This window comes from Sarcophilus harrisii, chromosome 4 (assembly GCF_902635505.1).
Source record: "Sarcophilus harrisii chromosome 4, mSarHar1.11, whole genome shotgun sequence".
NCBI classification, from domain to species: Eukaryota; Metazoa; Chordata; class Mammalia; order Dasyuromorphia; family Dasyuridae; genus Sarcophilus; species Sarcophilus harrisii.
This window is the reverse complement of record NC_045429.1, coordinates 403951646-403972143: the sequence shown is the minus strand read 5'-3', so window position 1 is coordinate 403972143 and position 20498 is coordinate 403951646. Positions and strand designations below refer to the sequence as shown.

General features: G+C 30.2%; 1 protein-coding gene across 2 annotated transcripts in view; it reads left to right on the top strand.

Annotated features, from left to right (window-relative positions):
* The window catches only part of COL11A1 (collagen type XI alpha 1 chain), a 256417-nt gene that overhangs the window by 174858 nt on the left and 61061 nt on the right, over window positions 1-20498 (top strand). For both annotated transcript variants that reach the window (XM_031967174.1, XM_031967173.1), the window contains exons 40-47: window positions 344-433; window positions 700-753; window positions 4336-4443; window positions 7948-8055; window positions 9138-9191; window positions 11749-11802; window positions 12415-12522; window positions 18712-18765. In XM_031967174.1, the coding sequence (XP_031823034.1) occupies window positions 344-433; window positions 700-753; window positions 4336-4443; window positions 7948-8055; window positions 9138-9191; window positions 11749-11802; window positions 12415-12522; window positions 18712-18765 (630 nt within the window). The remainder of the gene's footprint in view (window positions 1-343; window positions 434-699; window positions 754-4335; window positions 4444-7947; window positions 8056-9137; window positions 9192-11748; window positions 11803-12414; window positions 12523-18711; window positions 18766-20498) is intronic.

The following is a 20498-nucleotide window of genomic DNA, read 5'->3' as shown; positions in this document are numbered from 1 at the left end:
CTTATTTAAAAGATAGAAAAATTTAAAAGAAATTTGGTTCTCTTGATGTATATTGTTCCATGTACAGGGAATTAGCATACAAAAATCATGTTTTTAACTACCTTTAATAAGAAGTTTTATTGTTTATATTAATTTTATACTTAATTTACCCCAGTTGTTTATATTTGTAGTTAATTGTTCCCACTTGCCATTTTATTTTAACATATATAGTTTCCTTTTAATGTGTTCATCATTGTCCATTATCAAGATTTTAATGTTCAGTTATAGTGAGGATAATCATGGCTTAATAATAGTTATGGTCAATTTATCTCTCTATTCTCAAATGTTTGTAACATCTTCATAGGGTGATCCTGGTCCTCAAGGTATCTCAGGGAAAGATGGACCAGCAGGACTTCGTGGTTTCCCAGGAGAAAGAGGCCTTCCTGGAGCGCAGGTATCATTAATATATAGATAAAGAATAAGAATTAAGCTTAATATTTAGACATTTTTCTTAGGTCTTAACTAAATGACTAATTATTTCTAAATATGATGCAAAATAAGGAAACCTTATGTTTCATTTTTCTATTTTTAATTGAATTTTATCTAAAATTAATCTCATTTGCTCTTCAAAATATTTGGGGCTGACAATTTTCTTTCCTTATAAATCATGGTCTCCTTTTTATATTCTAGTCATCTGTATTCAATTTTTCTTTCCTTCAGGGTGCACCTGGACTGAAAGGTGGAGAAGGTCCCCAGGGTCCACCTGGTCCACTTGTAAGTATTAATATTAATAAATTAAAAAATCACTCTGCTAGACATTTTAATTAATGATTATATTTAAGTGTTCCATGCTATATTTTCATTGAAACAGTACATGTGACAATAGGTAATATGTCAGTCAAATTAATCAGTGATCGTTTTCTACTGATTATATGTGTTAATGAGTATATAAGCATAAAAGGTTTAGGATGAATAAAATATAGATCTCACTGCTTTCACTGGGAAGAAGACATTTGCTTGCTACTTAGCAGCTCCTAAGAAGATAGATTTTGAAGGTAATAGAAATTTTCAGTCACTAGAAATTTTTAAATGTAAATGGAATATTTTCAATAGGTTTATATCTTTTCATACATTTCAATAATTTTGCACAAAAAGTATTCTCCATTATATATTGTGAACCAAATGCACTCAGATTGAGTCTGTGTCCTTTATGAGTTTATAATTTGACAAATGATATAAACAATTTCCACATAAGCATGAAAGGTAATCATCTAAACAAATTATGAAGATTACCTTATATAACTCGTGTAACATTATAAATCTGAAGATGGGTAAATCACAGATAATATTCTTATTTATTTCTTCCTTTGCAAAAAGATATTTTCTTACTTATTCATCTGCTTTCTCCCAGTTTTTCAAATATCCTACAGTAGTAATCTCTTGAATGCTTTAAGACTTACTGCATTTGTAATTTCCTGGAACCTTATTGAATATTGGGACACAGAGATCAGTATATTAAGACATAGAGATCATGCAATCCAATGTTCTCATTTTAGAATGAGGAAACTCAGGCTATTTTCAGGGTGAAAAAAATAACATCCTGAAAAGTCAAGTTGAAGGCATAATGTAGGAATAAACAAATTAAGCCAATATTTTATCCAATTATATAAATATGAAAATGTATATAAATTATTGTAAACAGAATCAAAATTTCAGATGACTGAATATTTGTGATTTCAGTAGATTTAGAGATGGAAAAAACTTTAAGATCATCTAATCCAAATACCTTTTAAAGATGAAAAAAATTGAGAGTCAGAATATGGTATGTCTTCAATATTGTGCAAGTGGAAAGTAAGTAGCACAACAGAATTTTAACTCAGGTATTCTGTCAATAATGCATATTCACAGAAAGCAGAAAGAATGGAATTACAAAAAAAAAAAAAAAATCCAAGATTTAGAAAGGAAATTAGGTGCCTTCTAGACACCCACCAGTCTCTTAGTCAATTTATATTTCTTCCTACAATGTACTAACCAGTGAGTCATCCAGTCTTATAGAATCATAAGTTTAGAGGGGGGAGGAATTCTTAGAGGTTTTTAGGGACATACTTTGCATTTTTACAGATGAGGAATCTGAGGGGAAAGAGATTAAGGAACTTTTTCAGGAGCTCATAACTAGTAATTATCTGAGTCAGGTCTGGAATCCAGGTTTTCAGAATTTCAATTTCAATACTATATCCATTAAACAAGGCTTCTTCTCTTCCCAAAGAATTTAATGAATGAAGAACTGCAAATCTATTTTTACACAACATCCTTTCGAACATCCTTCAGTGTTCTGAGTTGAGATTTGTTGTTTTTCTGGTCATTGTTGTTTAGTTCTGTCTGACTGTGATACCATTTGCATTTTTTTTTTTTTTTTTTTTTTTTTTGCTAAGATACTGTAGTGGTTTGCTATTTCCTTCTCCAGCTCATTTTGAAGATGAGATAACTGACATAAAAAGGGTTAAGTGACTTACCTATAGTCACTTAGGTAGTAAGTGTTTAAAGCCAGATTTAGCTCTCATCTTTCTTACTCCAATAGTGGTGGAGTAGTAGAAATTAAAATAGGAAAGATATACTGATATTAATGGCTGTCCCAGTATTTTAACTTTAATTTTACAGATTAATGGGATATATCACAACTGGAATTGGCATGATTTTACATGTTGTTAAACATTTCCTATAAAAATAACTATATAGATACCTGATTTATTTTATTTGTTTATTTATTTATTTATTTTTTGCTGAAACAATTGGGGGTAAGTGACTTCCCCAGGTCACAAAACTAGATAGTGTTAAGTGTTTCAGGGCTACCTAATTTATTTAAAAAAAAAAAATGTTGACTGCTTTTCAGTTAAGCAGCTACTGCAGCTTATTTCCCCTGGAACCACCTAATTAACTTTTTGTTTAATTGTCAGTTCAAAGATATTTTTTAAAAATTCTACTGGATGTGTTTTAAATTCTCTGTAGCTTGTGACACATGCTCAATGATAATATATTTGTATTTGTAGGCATGTATAGATGTGTACACACACACACATATATGTATATATATATATATATATACACACACATATATATCCTTTTTTAGAAGGAATTAACAAGAAAATAGATTGTACTAAGGAAATTTTTAAAAATCATATGTAACTTTATTATTATAGTATTATTTATGAATTTACATATGATTTTTAAAAATTTCTTTAGCTAGTCCAATGAAATTCATAACAACAAAACTTATCAAAATTTACTGCAAACTAGATTTAAGTTACCTGGATAGATTTTTTTATTTAAAAAATGTAATTATGTAGGAAATACGCTTTCTGAAAGACTTTTCCACTTCAGTATTATCTCTTTCAAAAATATTTGGATTTCTCAATTTTTTCTACTCCATTATGAAATAAGACTCTTTAACATCTATCTATTAAGGGCAGAGATTTAGCATTGTTATAATATCAGATCTTCCAAATTAGCTTGGTTATAATTTGTCCTTTAAAGAAAGCAGTGAGCTATAAATGGCCATTTTTCTAGAAATCTAATCCAACAACTAAGACATAATTGGTTTAGTTAAACAAGTGAATACAGGTAAAATGACAATTAATTTGAAGCAGGTAATAGTTTAAATCTACACTTCTCTTTTTTCTTTAAATGCTGTTCTAAATGATATCTTTCTTCCACTAGACTAGATAATATATAAAAGTCATATTTAATTATTAATATTATTTTAACTAAGAACTTTTAGAAAAAAGTAACATCAAAAGAGTTCCAGGATGTCTATATCTAACAAAGAACTGGTGTACTTGGGGAAACCTATATGGCTTTTTCTCCAATACAAGGTTCATATGATGGTTGGCTGAATTCTAAAGACCAAATTTTAGAGTCAATGAGTCAATGCCAGACATTAAAGAACATGTGATATCAAATATATATTATATATGCACATATATGTGTGAATATGTATGTATATATGTATATAATATTCATTCAGTGACACAGTATATGTTGTACATGACAACAACAACATTATAAGTAATTAAGTTAAAGAAGGAAAGAAAACATATGCAAAATATTTGGAGTACTTGAATTTGATACAATATCAAATTTCATAACCTTTTGAGTGATCATTCATTCTTTTTATTCATTACCTGTGTTTGTTAATATTTACTAAGTATCTTTACTATCTGAAGAATGAAAGTTTACCTTTCAAGTTTTAAATAATCTCCTGTTATTTCATTTTTATTAATTTTCGAGAACTTTTTTTGAGTTTGAAAGTACCAATTTCTTCATTTTAAATATTTCTTCTTCTTTTTTTTTAATCTCTAGGGATCACCAGGAGAACGAGGTTCTGCAGGTACAGCTGGCCCAATTGGTTTACCTGGTCGCCCAGGGCCCCAAGGTCCCCCTGGTCCAGCAGGAGAAAAAGGTGCTCCTGTAAGTAATTTTAAGAAGGAAATGTATTAGTCTGTTACCCTTCAAGCATTATTACTTTTCATTCAAGAATATTAGTTCTTCACATTTCACTGGCTTTCCTCTGCATATGTGCATTGCATAGCTGCCCATCTCCTTCTCTATTTATGATCTAGAAAACTTCAAATTTAATTAAAGAAGATCACATTTTCCCATACTTTATGAAACTCTAATACTTGTGGGGGAGGGGATTAAATATGGTTGGTTATTATCACTGTAAAGGAGTCTGATTTTTTTCTTTTAAAAAAATCCAAATTATAGTTTTGATTAAAACTTTATACCCTACTTCTTCATATTAGGAAAAAAAATATGAACTTTTCCTTCTTTTGTAATCCAATTTAATTATCAATCTTTTCCACATTCTGTAATAGTTCCCTTTAGCAGTAGGTGTCATTCTGGAATAATATATGCTTTGATTTCCTATGAGTGGAATTCAAATCTTTTGCTCAATTATTTTGTCATATATTGGATTTCACTTTTAAGTTTTTTTTTAAACTTTCAAGTCTGATAAGCCATATTCCCCTCTATAATCATTGTGCTTTTTTTTTTTTAAAGAAATTGAATCCCTTTTTCTAGTCTCTGTTTTTGATTAACTTGATACCTTAGAAATGCTCCTCCTTAGTCTGCATCCCAAAAATAAATGTCAAATCACAAAGGCAATGAAATTAACAGATGTACATGTTAACCAAAGGGCCACATTATTTATATTTGTAATTAATAAATACTTAAGTCTCGAGTATTGACAAAAAGTATTTAAAAATGAAAAACTAATTGATGCTAATATCAATTACCTTTTTGATTCTGACAATTGAAAGCCTTTAATTTCCAATAGACCCTCTCTTTTGTATAGTTAAATCTTGGTTTGAGTAATTATTACTTTTATAATATTGGCCAAGTCACTTGATCTATGTTTCAGTTTTTTTATTTGTAAAATTGGGATATTTATTGTTATACTACCTTTTTTTCATTTCCAAGAAGCTAATAAGAATGATGAGATGGCACCATTACACATGTTAATTCATTTGTTGTTTATGACATTGAGAAAATTATATAATCCTTTGGGAGACTTCTTTCATCTGAAAGAAGAAAATGGAAATTCATCTATACCTGTATCCAAAGGCATAATAGTCAACATTTTTATGGAATTGTGTGCCAGGTGCTACATTAAGTGCTTTATGATGATTATCTCATTTGATTTTTCCAACAATCCTGGGAGGTGAATGCTAAGTGACTTGCCTAAATTGGGATTTGAACTCATCTTCCCAATTGCAAATTCTTCATTCTATTTACTATCCACCTACCTTATTAGGAACCTACTATTGTGTTGGACACTAGGAATAAGAAAACAAAAATGAAATACTATATCTGCATGAATAACATTAGTTCTGGGGTCAGATCATCTAGGTTTAAATCCTACTTGATACTTACTGTATTTATGTTTTTGGGCAGGTTACTTAGCTTCCTTTCAATTTCTTCATCTATAAAATGAGGAGGTTGGGCTAGATCAGCTCTGAACAACCTACCTCTAAATCTGTGTTGTGATACTTGTGATGCTATGTTGTACTGAGGGAGACAACATTGTGCATGATATATTTCAAACTGGAAATTATTTTATATAATTATAAATTATTTGAAATAATTGCCCAGAGAGGTTAAATGAGTTATACAGTCTCACCAAATAATCAAACTAAAAGTCAAATCTAGGTCCTCTAGAGGCAGATTCTATGTTGTTTTCACTGTACCATCCAGTGAACCTTTTGATTTGTAAAAACATGGTGAATATATAAAAACATGGTGAAAAGGGAAATACTAACAATGATAGGAGCTATCATCTTAGCCAAATTTGTAAGAAAACTGAAGATTCTAAGTGGACAAGATAAAGAATGAGTGAATTCCTAGAAAGCTTGACCACACAATTAAAGAGAAGATAGAACGTCAAATTCAGAGAATAGCAAATAATCCAGTTTGGAAGTAGCATAATATGAATAAAGGAGAGGGTTATGAAAAAAATCTAGAAAGATAGATTACAGCCAGATTCCTGAGGGTTTTAAATGCCAGAATGAGAAACTAATCCAAGAGGCAATATAGGATCATCAAAATATACAGAATACACAATAATACACATATTATTAATGTAAATACATATATATGCATTATATGTAAGTATATTATATATATATATATAGATTACTGTTACCTATAGACACACACACACATATATATGTATGTGTGTCTATATATAGATGCACCCATGAGTGTGAATATATTTATGTGTTTGTATGTGTATCTATATACATATACATATGTAGAGATATAAAGTTTTAGAGTCCCTGTTTTCAGCATATTTTAAAGAAGGGACAAACAGATGCAAGGAAGTCAATTAGGTTATGGAATTATCTAAATGAACTGTGATAAGGGCCTAAAATTTACAAGTATTCAAAAACATAAGAGATCAAATGTAAAGAAATTCTAGTTGAACAAAAACAGCAAAGTAGCCAATAATTTTGAATTAAGTAATATAGGAAGAAGTAAAATAAAATAAAATATGTGTTGTTTATTAAAATGAAAAAAAATTACAATAGATGAAGGCACATAAATAAAATCACTTTGTAAACACTCTCAAAACCAAATACTGAGATTCTTTGTGTATCTCTTTTCTATAATATCTACCATTTAAACAGTGACTGCACTACTGGATTCTGCAAATAGGAAGTATTCTTGATTTATCAATACACAGTGTTGGCTAACAAATTAAGTATCTGGCAATATGTACTACAATGATGAAAAGGGAAAGGAAAATTAAACTTAATGCTGTCTAATGATAATGAATACTCTTGCCCCCCCCCAAAAGAATGAGAAAATAGATACCATTCTTTTTTCTAGAGTTGAGAATTATGTGGGTTTAATATTGTATATGTTGGCAGATAAAGTTATTGTATCTCTTTGCTGAACCATTGATAGACACATATATATGCAATATGTGTGCATGCATGTATATATGTATCTATACACATACATGTGTGTATATATATCCATTACAAGTGAAGTCTTCCTTGGTACTTGATTGGAGATAGTAGAAGGAATGTTTTCAGAAATGTGTAGAATGTAAAAACAAAAGGCAACATTAAAAATTATTTTTAAAAAGAAACTTTTTGAATAAATACTTCAAAGTGAAATAACTAATTTTGTAGAACACAGTTGGGTAAGATCCATAATTTCTAAACATTTGTTTCACTAATTGTAAGAAAACATAATTTTTTGAGGTGGTGATTGGTTACTGCTTGTTATTCGAAATGATATGTCATCAAAAAATCACACTTCTTTCTTATTTAATATGTTAAATGAATGCTAAATGATTAAAAGACCCTTTGGGGCTAGTTTAAAATATGATACCAGGTTGTTAATTAACAAAGTTCTTGTGACTAGCTTAAAGATTTCTCGTCTTTTTTTTTTTTTTTTTTAATACAGGGAGAAAAAGGTCCCCAAGGTCCAGCTGGACGTGATGGTGTGCAGGGTCCTGTAGGTCTTCCAGGTCCAGCTGGCCCTGCAGGCTCCCCTGGAGAAGATGGAGATAAAGTTTGTGTTTATGATTTTATATTGGTTTACCCTGATAAGATTTTGATTTCTTATAGATTTTGGGGTCTAAATTTCACTGAATTAAATAGCAGATCAAAATACACCTCATCTTAAAATTTCAAGCACCTTCCTTGTGCTTGAAAGGTGTATGTCATAGGAAATTATTGTCTATTCCAAGAGTAGTACACCACATAGCTTTAAAAAGAGGGATAAAAGAGCAAGGAGGGAGAAGAGAGTCCACATATTTGATGCCCAAGCTAATCTTCTAAAATGTTTTCTATGCTAATGGCAAAATAAAATGCAATTGTCGCGTTCTTCTGGAGCCAATAGATTAGTAGATTCAGACTTATTGGAAAATTGGCTGATGTTTATTTGTTTTGATTATACAATTTCTCCAAAAGTCTTTAATAAGACTCCAAAGGCTTTGGTTTCAAATATATGGATATGTCCTAACTTCTCAAGAAAAAAATTATGAAACAGTGTTTGGATCTGATGTATTTTTTTCATTACTATACTAAATTATATAGCATTTTCTGGCATGGTTATTTAGCAATGTGGGCCATGCAAGTATTTTAAAATACTTTTTTTTTAAAGCATAATTATGGCAGCAAGGTAGTATAGGATAGAGCACTGACTCTGAAGTCTGGAGGACCAGTTTCAGACAATTGACACTTATTGACTATGTGACCTTGAGTAAGTCAGTTAAAATGCCTTACCAAAAAAAGAACCAAAAAAAGGAATAATTGTTGAGTTTTATGCAATTAAATGACTATATTTTCAATATTAGTTCTTATTAAGGGGATATGAGACAAGACAGTTTTCTTTGTTTGAAAGCCACTTGTAGAATACTCCCCAGTTGAATCAAGCCTTGATTTTCCATGGACTGGACATTAGCAGGATTAATTCAATAAAATAAGCTGCAGATATGTAAAGAATAAGGTCCATTTGGATTTCTTAAGTGGAATTTCAAAATTAAAAATAAAGCAGTTGTATTCAATTGTATATTTAAAGATATTATATTGATTATGTTGAACTGAAGGTCAGAAATTATAGAGAACTTTAAGATCAGTGTTTCTTTACAGGGTGAAATTGGTGAACCTGGACAAAAAGGAAGTAAAGGTGACAAAGGAGAAAATGTAAGTTTTTAATCTTATTTCTATACGTAAGGTTCTTCTCCCCTCCCCCACCCTCACTCCAATGCTTTTATAGTGTTTTATTTGTAAATTATATTTTAGAGCTATTTACCTAAATTAACTAGAGAAATTATCAACATATAAATTTCCATTTTTATCAATGCCACAGATTAATAGGATATAACTGAAAATTTCCACTTATTAATAAAATAACAATAACAATATCTTAATGTCTATAAAGAATTTTCTAACCCTTATCTCAATAGGAATGGTGTGATTGAAATGATTGCCATATAACATACATATTTAAAGGAGACATACTTGTCTAAAGTAAGTTTAAGAAGTCATCAAACAGTAGTCTAATTGGGTAGTTTAGTATCATAATATCTTCTAACAGGTAGATATATGCAATATTAATTAAGTTTTTTAAGGTTATATAATTGTTCTCTTGAGATCAAATGAATTATTAAAGTAGTGGATCCTTAAGACCACAAAGTTAAATGAATAAATTGAAAGAATTCCTTGGGCATTCTGAACTTCAATGGACTAAGCCAACTGGGTGTCTCCACTAAAATTTGCATCAGTATGTTAACCCCCCAGGCTACCTAATCTGTCTAGGTCAGAAATGTATTAGGTCAATGTATTGATCAATAATGACATCAGACCTATGAGTAGTCTATACAGTTCTAGCTTCTATGAAATAAGAAGAGAGCTTTTTAAAAAAGTGAACAATCATATTTTCCCTATACATTATATATTCATTACTGTCTTCATTAATTTAGAAACCATGATCCTATTTCTACACCTGAAATTGACTTGATTTTTCTGTCATCCTGTGTACCCCTTCAAAATATGTTTTGAAAACTTCCTTCTTCCAAAAATCCTTTCATGACTCCCTCAGTAGTAGATCCCCTATTTCCCTTAGTATTCTCCCCCTTACTATGTATTCCAATTCTACTTAAAGATTGCCTTGTTTTATATGGTCCTTTCTTTTTTTTCTTTTCTTTTCTTTCTTTCTTTCTCTCTCTCTTTCTTTCTTTCTTTCTTTCTTTCTTTCTTTCTTTCTTTCTTTCTTTCTTTCTTTCTTTCTTTTCCTTCCTTCCTTCATTCCTTTCTTCCTTCATTCGTTCGTTCCTTCCTTCCTTCCTTCCTTCGTTCCTTCCTTCCTTCCTTCCTTTTGAATTTTTTTCCCCAACAAGTTAAGAAAAAGATAATAGAGACATATCACTTATTTCATTTTCAGCTTGAACATAATTCTACTAAGAATTGGCTTAAGTAAATACCAGTAACATGAAAGAGGGCATCTAGATGGCACAATGGAGAAAGTGCCAGACCTGGAGAGAAAGTCAATATCCAAATCCAGCCTCATTTATTGTGCAATCCTGGAAAATCATTTAAGTTTACCTCAGTTCACTCATCTGTAAAATGATCTAAAGAAGGAAATGGCAAACTGTTTCAGTGTCTTTACCAAGAAAACCCCAAAAGGGGTCATAAGATGCTGAGCACAACTGAAATGACTAAATAGCAATAGCAGCATGGAAAGAGTTTTAAGGAAGAAATGTGTTCAATTCTCTCCTTGAGTAAGAAGTGACATATTTTGGAATTAAAATTGTGACATGGCATTAACTGTGTAATATGTCAATAAGATTTGCTAAATATTCTTGAATATGAGGCTGACTTCCTAATGTTTTGGGAATATTGCTCACTATTATAAAGCTCTGCAAGAGAAACAAACAAAATTTAGATAGTGCTGAGATTTGCTACACTCAGTGTATACTACCTTCATTATCCTAAAAGAAGGTGTTTCTGATCTGACAGATTGTTATACAAAGAGCAAAATAAATGCTTGAACATCTGGACTGTATATATTGTGATTCTTTTAGAAAAAAATAAGTTTTGTTCTCAAATTACTTTTTCTATTTTTTTCTACAGATTTGATAAGGTGTTTGAGTTCCTCAAAAGAGAGCTATATTTGTATACAAAACAATATAACCTTGCATGTTAATGTAGATTCAGGTGAAGACATAGTGCTCACTGTAGACAATTGTTGGTATATTTAACACACAAAGTTTTAAATACAGTGAAAAGATTGGCAAGTTTTTTCATCACAAGAATCTTCGACTTCATCACTTTTGTCCTAGCGTTCATTTTGATGTCATGTTACAGAATTATTTTAAAGTACTAACTACTCCTTCCCTCTCTCCATCCTAAAGCATTAGTTAATTAAATTAAAACAAAACCAAACCAAAAATGATCTGATATTTTGGAGATTTTCAATAGATAATGTTCAACTTGGTTTATGTTTACATAAAAATCCATCTTTAAATATCCAAAAACATTACCAATGGAGATACCTTCAATAAATGTCAATTTAAAATTGATTACAGATATGCAAGTCTGAGTCTCTAAGAGCTGAATGAATAATGGTTGACTACATTAAATGTAAAAGATGTCTAGGCAATACATTTCTCTTTTTTTTCTGCATAGTAATGTGGAAATACTTGAAAGACTTCCATCATGCATATATTCTGAAATTAATGCTGCTTTTTTCTCCCTACAGGGTCCTCCTGGACCCCCAGGCCTTCAAGGACCTGTTGGTGCCCCTGGAATTGCTGTAAGTATTCCACTTATTTTAGCAAATCTATGGCTCTACAATTCTTTGATTAAATTTAAGAAATTTATGAGCCCAAAATGTAGGGTGACTGTGTTTTATTTTGTCTTTTAAACACTGAACAAAATTTATATCACTTGCCAAAATCACCAAATCTACCACAGATTTCCTTGTTCACAATTAATGTCATATTTTGTTCTTGTTGTTTTCTACATAGATAAAGCTTCACTTTAAAATATTTAATAGCTGGCTGAGTACCATCTGTGTCCATGATAAATTCAAAAGAATGATTCTTGGATAGATTTCTTTTCTTTGTCCCTCACTGTAATGATAAAATTTACTTTAACACTTGCTTTAAGTTTAAGATTTTTTTAACTAGTTGAAACATTTCATACCTATAGGAGAGGGAAGGATGAATTGAAATCACCATAATAAATAAGAATGAATATCAAGATTGTGATACAATCTGTGAGGCTTCCAACCAAGCCAAATAACTTTATTTCTATGTGTGGCAGATATTTATAGAAATTCAAACATGCCTTCTTTTATTGTTAATGATAATAGCACATTAAAATTTTTGATTTGTGAATTTTTTTTCCCCTTAAAATTCCATAGGGAGGTGATGGGGAACCTGGACCAAGAGGTCAGCAGGGGATGTTTGGCCAAAAAGGTGATGAAGGTGCCAGAGGATTTCCTGGTCCTCCAGGTCCCATTGGCCTTCAGGTAAGATATTTACCTGGTGTTTTCCTCACCAACATTAGTAATCTTGTAATTATTTGTGATTCCTAGAGATTATAGCACTAAATATAGAGTTATCTTCTTCCAATTCTTTTACCTTTTCCTTCTTCTACCCATTTCATGTTAAGTAAATCATTTTAATCATTAGTTCTCAATTACTGAGACAGGACAGTTATGTGAAAGTTATATGTATATGAATGCATTTGTATGACACATTTACATGTATGTAAACACATATATGCACATATGTATATGAAAAGAATAATAATAAATAAAAAATGAGCAAATTTGTAAATTTTGCTTTGACAGGTAATAATTCCTTCATTTAATTAATAATTTATTCCACCAAAGTACTACAGTTTTCAAATATTGGCTTTTAGATCTCAGAAAATAGAAGATTTCAAGTTTACATCAAATGTAGGACAGATCTGAATGAGTGCCATGGAGGCAGAAAAAATTAGTTTAAGGCACATATACACTAGTGAGTTGACTGTAGACATTTGCTCAGCATTATGCTTTTGTTTGCTTTTTTTTTTAATTCAAGATTCCAATTTTAATTATAAAGCCAATTACAATCAAGACTGAATTCCAAATTATGGTCTTTTTAGGTCAAAATATGATTTGAACAATGTCTTTCACATTTCAGACCCTTAATTATTATTGGCTGAATTATAATATCAAATCTAAATATTATTTAGTCACTCAATTAAATTATGAAATATATATATATATATATATATATATATGTTTTAAAGGACATAGATGTAGAAATAGATGTCATAATGATTTTTGAATTATGCCTTCCTTTGAATGAACTGATCCAGAAAGCAAAATTACATAGAATGGGCTGCTTGTTAAGAAATTCTGTCAAATAGTGAAGGGATCATGGCTAGCAACAAAAATTCAAAGAGAAACATTGCTATTTTACTGTAATTAAATATGTCCAGCTGCATTGAAATGATGATGATGGTTATTATCCTAAGCATGACTACAAGAATTATTATATTTCATAGAGGGTAAAAGTAGTCAAAATTTTATCTCATTTGTAGTGGCATGGAAGACACTAAATTTCCATTTTTTCCTAATGCTACAATTGTATTGAATAGCTAAACCTATTCGTCTAGCTTCATATTATTTTAATATGTCATATAAAATATAATCATAACATGAAATAATCATTGAGTTCAATTAAGTATTCCCAGTTGGCCTCACAGAAAAATAACTTCTCTGAGCCTCTTTATAAGCCAAAACAAAGGTTTGAGCAAATCTAAAAATGCATTTAGGCTGGAATTTATTTTTAATCATATAATCAGTTGCTTAAAATAGCAATTACCTTCTACTGGTATAATAGTATAACACTAAGATGAACATCATATTTGTATGTTATTAAATTATCCATTTTATCTGTACTCTCATTCAACTCTCTATTCCATGTAGATTATAAGGATTTACTTCAAATTTTACCTCTCTAGTGAGAGTTTTAATTCTCAGTTTAATTAAATCCAATCCAATCCAATTCCGTTCATTCACCATGTTTTAATTGCATGGATAGTTGGAGCTAAATAATTTCTGCTTCATTTAAGAGTTTGCTATAGCCAGACCATGTATGATACAAAAATTTATAAAGATAAAGGTATAGCATATTTGGGCAAAAAGACCTTTAAAGATATAAGATATTTTTCAGGAAATCAGATTTATAAATAGCAAACTAAAATTATCAAGCAACTATCTCAGGTACACTACTAATTGGAAAAAAATATCAAATGTTAAAAGAAATCAACTATTTAACTTGTGTAATTTCAATTAATAACTTCAATCTTATAAATTTTCTATTTTGTTTGAAATGGATGTGAATATAAATACGAAGGGAAAGTGAGAGATAATTAAAGTCTATTGTTTTTATGCCTATGAATTGAGAAATCAATTCATACTACTAATACTTGTAGATGTTGACTTAAAAAAATGATAATTTGGTTCAATTGGCCTTAACAGTTTTGAAAGAATCATTACCACATGCCAAGTCAATAAAATTTAATGATTCCCTACTGAAAATGTATTCTATGATTTCTTACTGTTTATTGTTCACCATAATGAGAAAGCTTCATGTTGAGATATTTCATGCCTTGAGGAAGCAAAAGGGCACAATAGATAGAAAGCTAAACTTGAATTTAGGAAGATCTAAATTCAAATATAGCCTCAGATACTAGCTATGTGACCCTGGATATAAAGGACACACATTTAACTCTTACATGCCTCAGTTTCCATATTTTTCAAATAGGGATGAATAATAACACTCCATGAATAACAAAAACTCCAAAAGTTACTGTGAGGATAAAATGAGATAATATTTATAAAGACATTTGCAAAACTTAAAACACCATACAAATGCCCGTTAGGTATTGTTATTATACTTTTCAAAAAATTGATTTGATAGGTACTTTAGACTTCTCAAGATTGATAGGTTCCCTATTAACAAACTAAGGTGGTGATTACCAAAATCTGTTGTTAAGGATAGAGGCAGAGGAAGCAGGGAGTAAACATTTATTCTGTAAACTCAGGAGTAAAGACTTAAAATTCTATTTGTGATCAATGACTTATAAAGGTCATACAGATAGGAAAAATCATCCTCTTATAACTTCAAAAATTTCAAGTTCCACATCTGAATCTCTGATTGGACAGCTAGGTGACACAGTGATTAGAGTACTGGACCTGAAGTCAGGAAAATTCATTTTTCAGAGTCCAAATCTGGCTTCAGATACTTATTTGCTGTGTTACCCTGGACAAGTCACTTAATCCTGTTTGCTTCAGTTTCCTCATATGCAGAAGGAAATGCAAACCATTCTATCATCTTTGCTAAGAAAACCCTAAATAGGATCTTGAAAAGTCATATATATATATATATATATATATATATATATATATATATATATGGAATCAGAGGACTTCCACTTATTATCTGCACTTATCTAAATAACCTCGGGCAAGTCACTTAAACTCTCTCTACTTTGTAGAGAGATTAAAACTAATCACTGAATGGGTACAGCCTCAGTCAAACTGAGTCTAATTGAAGACCTTAATTTAAAAAAGGCCAAGGTCTTCACTGCATCCAGGCCATTTCCAGTCCTCCTGATCGATATCTGCCCACTGCACCCAGCTGATGACCTTACCCAACCCTCCCTCACTTAAACTCACTCACATGTCATAGCATCACTTCCCTGATATCATGGTCCTCTTGCAGTAAGGACAAACAGCCATTTCATTTTGCAAATGATAATACTTATAGTTCTCTACTGCCTATTTATACTTGAGGTTATGAAATTTAAAAAATTAATTATTTCTGCCATGGATATACAATCATTACACTTTAGAAGTTTAAAAAAGTATAGCATTTTTAGTTTATAATCTGCTCCTATGTTGATTATCTGTATGACAATGAGCAAGGCATTTCCCCTCCCCAGATGCCAGTTTTCTCATCTGTAAAATGAGATTATGAACCTGAAGGTCTCTATTATTCAATCCAGATTTAGTATTCATTATTCTAAATTATAATATTCCTTACTGTATGTATCATGATCCAGTAGTTATATGAAATATATGAATAGGTATGTACATTCCAAATTGGGTAGGTATGTACATGAATAGGTATGTACATTCCATGTACATTTCCAAAATAGAAATTAGTTTTTTTAATGATACTTTCCTCCCAATATCACATATTAAATCACAAAACTTAAAGATTTTAATAAAATTAACATGCCCACAATCACATTTGCATTATCTAATTGAGACTTCATATAAAATATATAATAGTAATTTAAATAGATATAAATAAGCATCAAATATTCCATTTAGATGTTAACTTTGAATAAATGGTGTAATTCTTTCAATGAACACTTGCCATCTTTATGCATAAGAAGGACAAGGAAGATGATGAGAATTTTGAGCTTAAAGTCTTCTTATTTTTTGATGATCAATTAAGTTTCATGACAAATGACTTCAAATGATTAGATATTAATCCAGATTCTCTCATTGCATAAATTATCCATCAGGAGCAAGTTGCGTCCCATGGAAAGCTGATTAACACCAGAGTACAATTTAGCAAATTTAGTTTATTGCAACAAGATAATTTTGCTAATAATATCTCTATTAATCTTCATCATAAGACCATTCTGTCTCACTCAACTCAAATGCAATTCTATCTCCATTAAAAAAAAAAAGGCAGGAATGAATATCTAAGTCTTTCTAAAGAACATTGCACTCATGTTAGACTTATTCTGACTATATACATTTGTGTGTGTATGTGCACAGTGAGAAGTGACATTCATAGGATAGGATTTTGATTTTGAATAAGGAAGGAACATAGTTTCATATAGGATACTCTTCAATTCAGGAATAATCACACATCAGCTTTGCATATTTGACCAATAGAAATGAAGTTTAAATGATATTTTGACATGGAAATATGTTTTTTGACTTACATGATGCTTGCTGTCATTTATGATGCTGAAATTTTGTGCCTTCCCACTCTCCCATTCTAGACATAGGTTGTTACCTTCTAAAAACACTATATGCAGATTTAGTAACTGTCACTTTGTAGTATTGATTGTTTACATGGCAGTGGCATTTTACTTTCCCTAGGTACTGTCAGTTCATATTTCAAAAATAAGAACTGAAATATGCTTTAAATTTAAAAAAGTCTTATCACAATGTATCAATCTAGTCACATCACTATTCAAATTTCTTTTTTTAAAAGTTATTTTAATGTTATTTTTTCTAGATTAGAAAACATTAGGCAAAAATTAAAAAAAAATTCTGCACATAGATAAAAATAACCTTTTAAATTATGTTTAGAATTTAAATTATCTTCACATGTTAATATTTTACATTTAATAGAATATTTAATATTATATTATGTATTAATATTGTATTTCATAGTTAATAGAGTATTTAATATCATTTAAATGATAAAAAGATTAGAACTATTTTATTAGTTTTACATAGTATTAGATCATTATATAAGAGTTCAAAAGCAGACACAAACAATTCTGACATGTAAGATATGAGTAGCAAATAATATCCTAATATTCCTACATAAAAATGGAAAAACAAAATCATGCCTTTCAGTAAGATAAATGAAAATGAAAGATTAGATGATTTTTGAAGAGTATATAATATGCATTTAAAAACTAATGAACAAAATAAGTGGCATAAACTTAGATTGTAGATTATGATATTTAATGACTTTTTAGCTCATTATTGATTCTACACAAGTTCAGTTATCCAACCAGAAATTGAATTCATAAAAATTGATCTTATGTGTCCCAAATAGCCAGGTAAGAAATCCTTTAATAACAGTGAAATAGATCTTTGAAAAACTGAAAGTCTTGTAAAAGTAGAAAACTTTTCAAGACAATTTTAGGAAAGTTTAAATCAAGAAAACTGTTGTCCTTGTGAATGAATTTGAATGGTTTTTTTTCACAAAATACAAACAATGAAATCTGACATGATTCCCTTTGAGTATAATGAATATTCTATACTTAATAGAATTAGGTCTGTCTCTGCTATTTAAAAGTTATGTCACATGATATAGTGGTTGGAGTTAAGAATTTCCAAGTACCCATCTTTCTTTCAACCTTTACCAACTTTATTGCCAAGGACGATACTTTTTTTACCTGACCTTTCCTCATGAAACTCTCTAAGATCATAATCTGCAAAATAGTAAGGTTAGTTTTAATAGCATCTGATGTCCCTTCCTATATTCCTAGCTGCCATAACTATTTAGTGTGAAGAAGTTCCAAGGCCATGAAATCACAAATTCTTGACTTATTGACCTTAGACAATCCTTTGCCCCTAATTTTTGTCATCTGTAAAGGAGACACAACAATATCTATCTTATTTCCTCCCACTGTTTTAGTAAGGCTTGAATGAGGTAGTATATATGAAAGTCCTTTGGAATCAGAAAACTATGGCAGTTTTCCCAATAAAATTTGAGTTACAAATATTGAACAAAGGGATTATTTCCATTTTCTGATGTCTGTTCAAATTATCATTGACAGCTTTGTTTGTCAGAATAGATTTTGTCTAAAAGAAATATGTTAACTTGATCACAAAAAAAAAACAAAAAACAAAAAACAACAACAAAAAAAACCTTTCTTTTTCTATTATGTTCATTAGGGCCTTCCTGGTCCCCCTGGAGAAAAAGGTGAAAATGGTGATGTTGGTCCAATGGTAAGTTTTCTTTAATAGTATATGATGTTTGTGGTTAAACAAAACATCTACCTAATCTTATAAACAAATATATATAGATATAGATATGGCTATATACACACACATATATACACACCTTTTTCATCAACCCTAGTTTCATAGTTCTAAACATTTCTCTCTTAATTTTCTTAGTTATACACATACATACACACACACATACACACACACACATACACATACAAACGCCCTACTTATATAATTGCTGTTCATTTTATATATTCTTATATATTTCTATTTCTATATCTCACAAAGTAATAACTAGAGTTCCAGCCTCCTCCAGTCGGGATGATCTAAATCCTAGTCTTGTTCCTGAAATATCCAGACTCTTTGTCCCTTGGCAAGTCACTTCATGGGTGCTGATATATATTGACACAATGCTTTCTCTTTCCAAAAGAAACACCTATCCCCAAAATCACAACAGTGAGCCCAATATTTTGTAACACTCTCTTAGTCTTTGTGGTTAGGATTATGTGTGCAAAGAGATAGGAAAGAAAACAATAGGTTACATCTACATCAAGGGAAGGATAGTTAATATATTTGTATTCTGTGTGACAATTTAATCTATTCTGCCAATTAAGTATTTACCTACCTAAGGGATTCTGCCTGTATTTGAGTTTTAGCACTTATAACAGGTAAGTATTATGAAGTTCAAATATAATCAAGAAATATCTAGCCATTTCCATGTATAAAGGTTTTCACTCAACAGCAAAACCCTTAAGTAAATAATTAGCCATGGGAATTAAATGTTAAATAAAAATTTAGGTATTAAATGGCTAATTAATTTTCCCTTCTTATGCTCTTGGTTCAGTATTTATTCCTATGTATTTCTCCTATATTTCAAATAGATCATAACCTCATGAAGAGCTGAGATTATATATACAAAATGCCTTGAATGTTTTAACAAAACCTAAACTCTTTACCCAAACCACAATAAATGCTTAGTCAATACTGTTGACTTTCTGAAGTTGATGGATGACTTACTCAGTATGGCTAACCAGTAATAACAGATAGATATCAAATGTCTTTTCATGATAAATTATTCTCCTCTGATTGCATTAATACATTCTTCTTTATTGTTTTAGAGTCCTGATAATAACTTTTTTTTTTAAAAGCTGGTGGTAAAGAACTAACCTAATAAGTATATCCTAATCTTCCTACTTTTTAATCAATCCTTATTTTCAATTTGACAAAGTTCTCAGTATTTGGACTAGATCTTGGTATTTTATTTCTAACAATAAAACAAACCCAAAATACCCTAAACCTCTTCAACAGATAAAAGGTAAAAGATGCCGGTAACAGCCGCATATAATTCAAAGAAATCAATATATAAACAAATTGTGATCAAATAAATTTCTACCTTTCTTATTTCAAGGAGCCAATGGTTCACAGATAAAGGATCATGGCCATGTTGTTTGTAAATTGTTTGCAAATGTTTGGCATTTGTCAGAAGCAAATAAAATAAATGATAGTATCATCTAATTACAGTTTAACTCAAATGTTAAGTAGGGGACAAAATATTAACAACATATTACTTAAAAATTAAAAAGTTTTTCAACTTCTCTATGCCATATCAAACGTTTCATATATTTGGACAAAACAAGGAATTCTATGTGATAATGTTCATTGTCCCATATACTCTCTAAATTCTGTTGTCTGAAAAAATTCACACATAAATACTAGACTGTGTTGGTTTT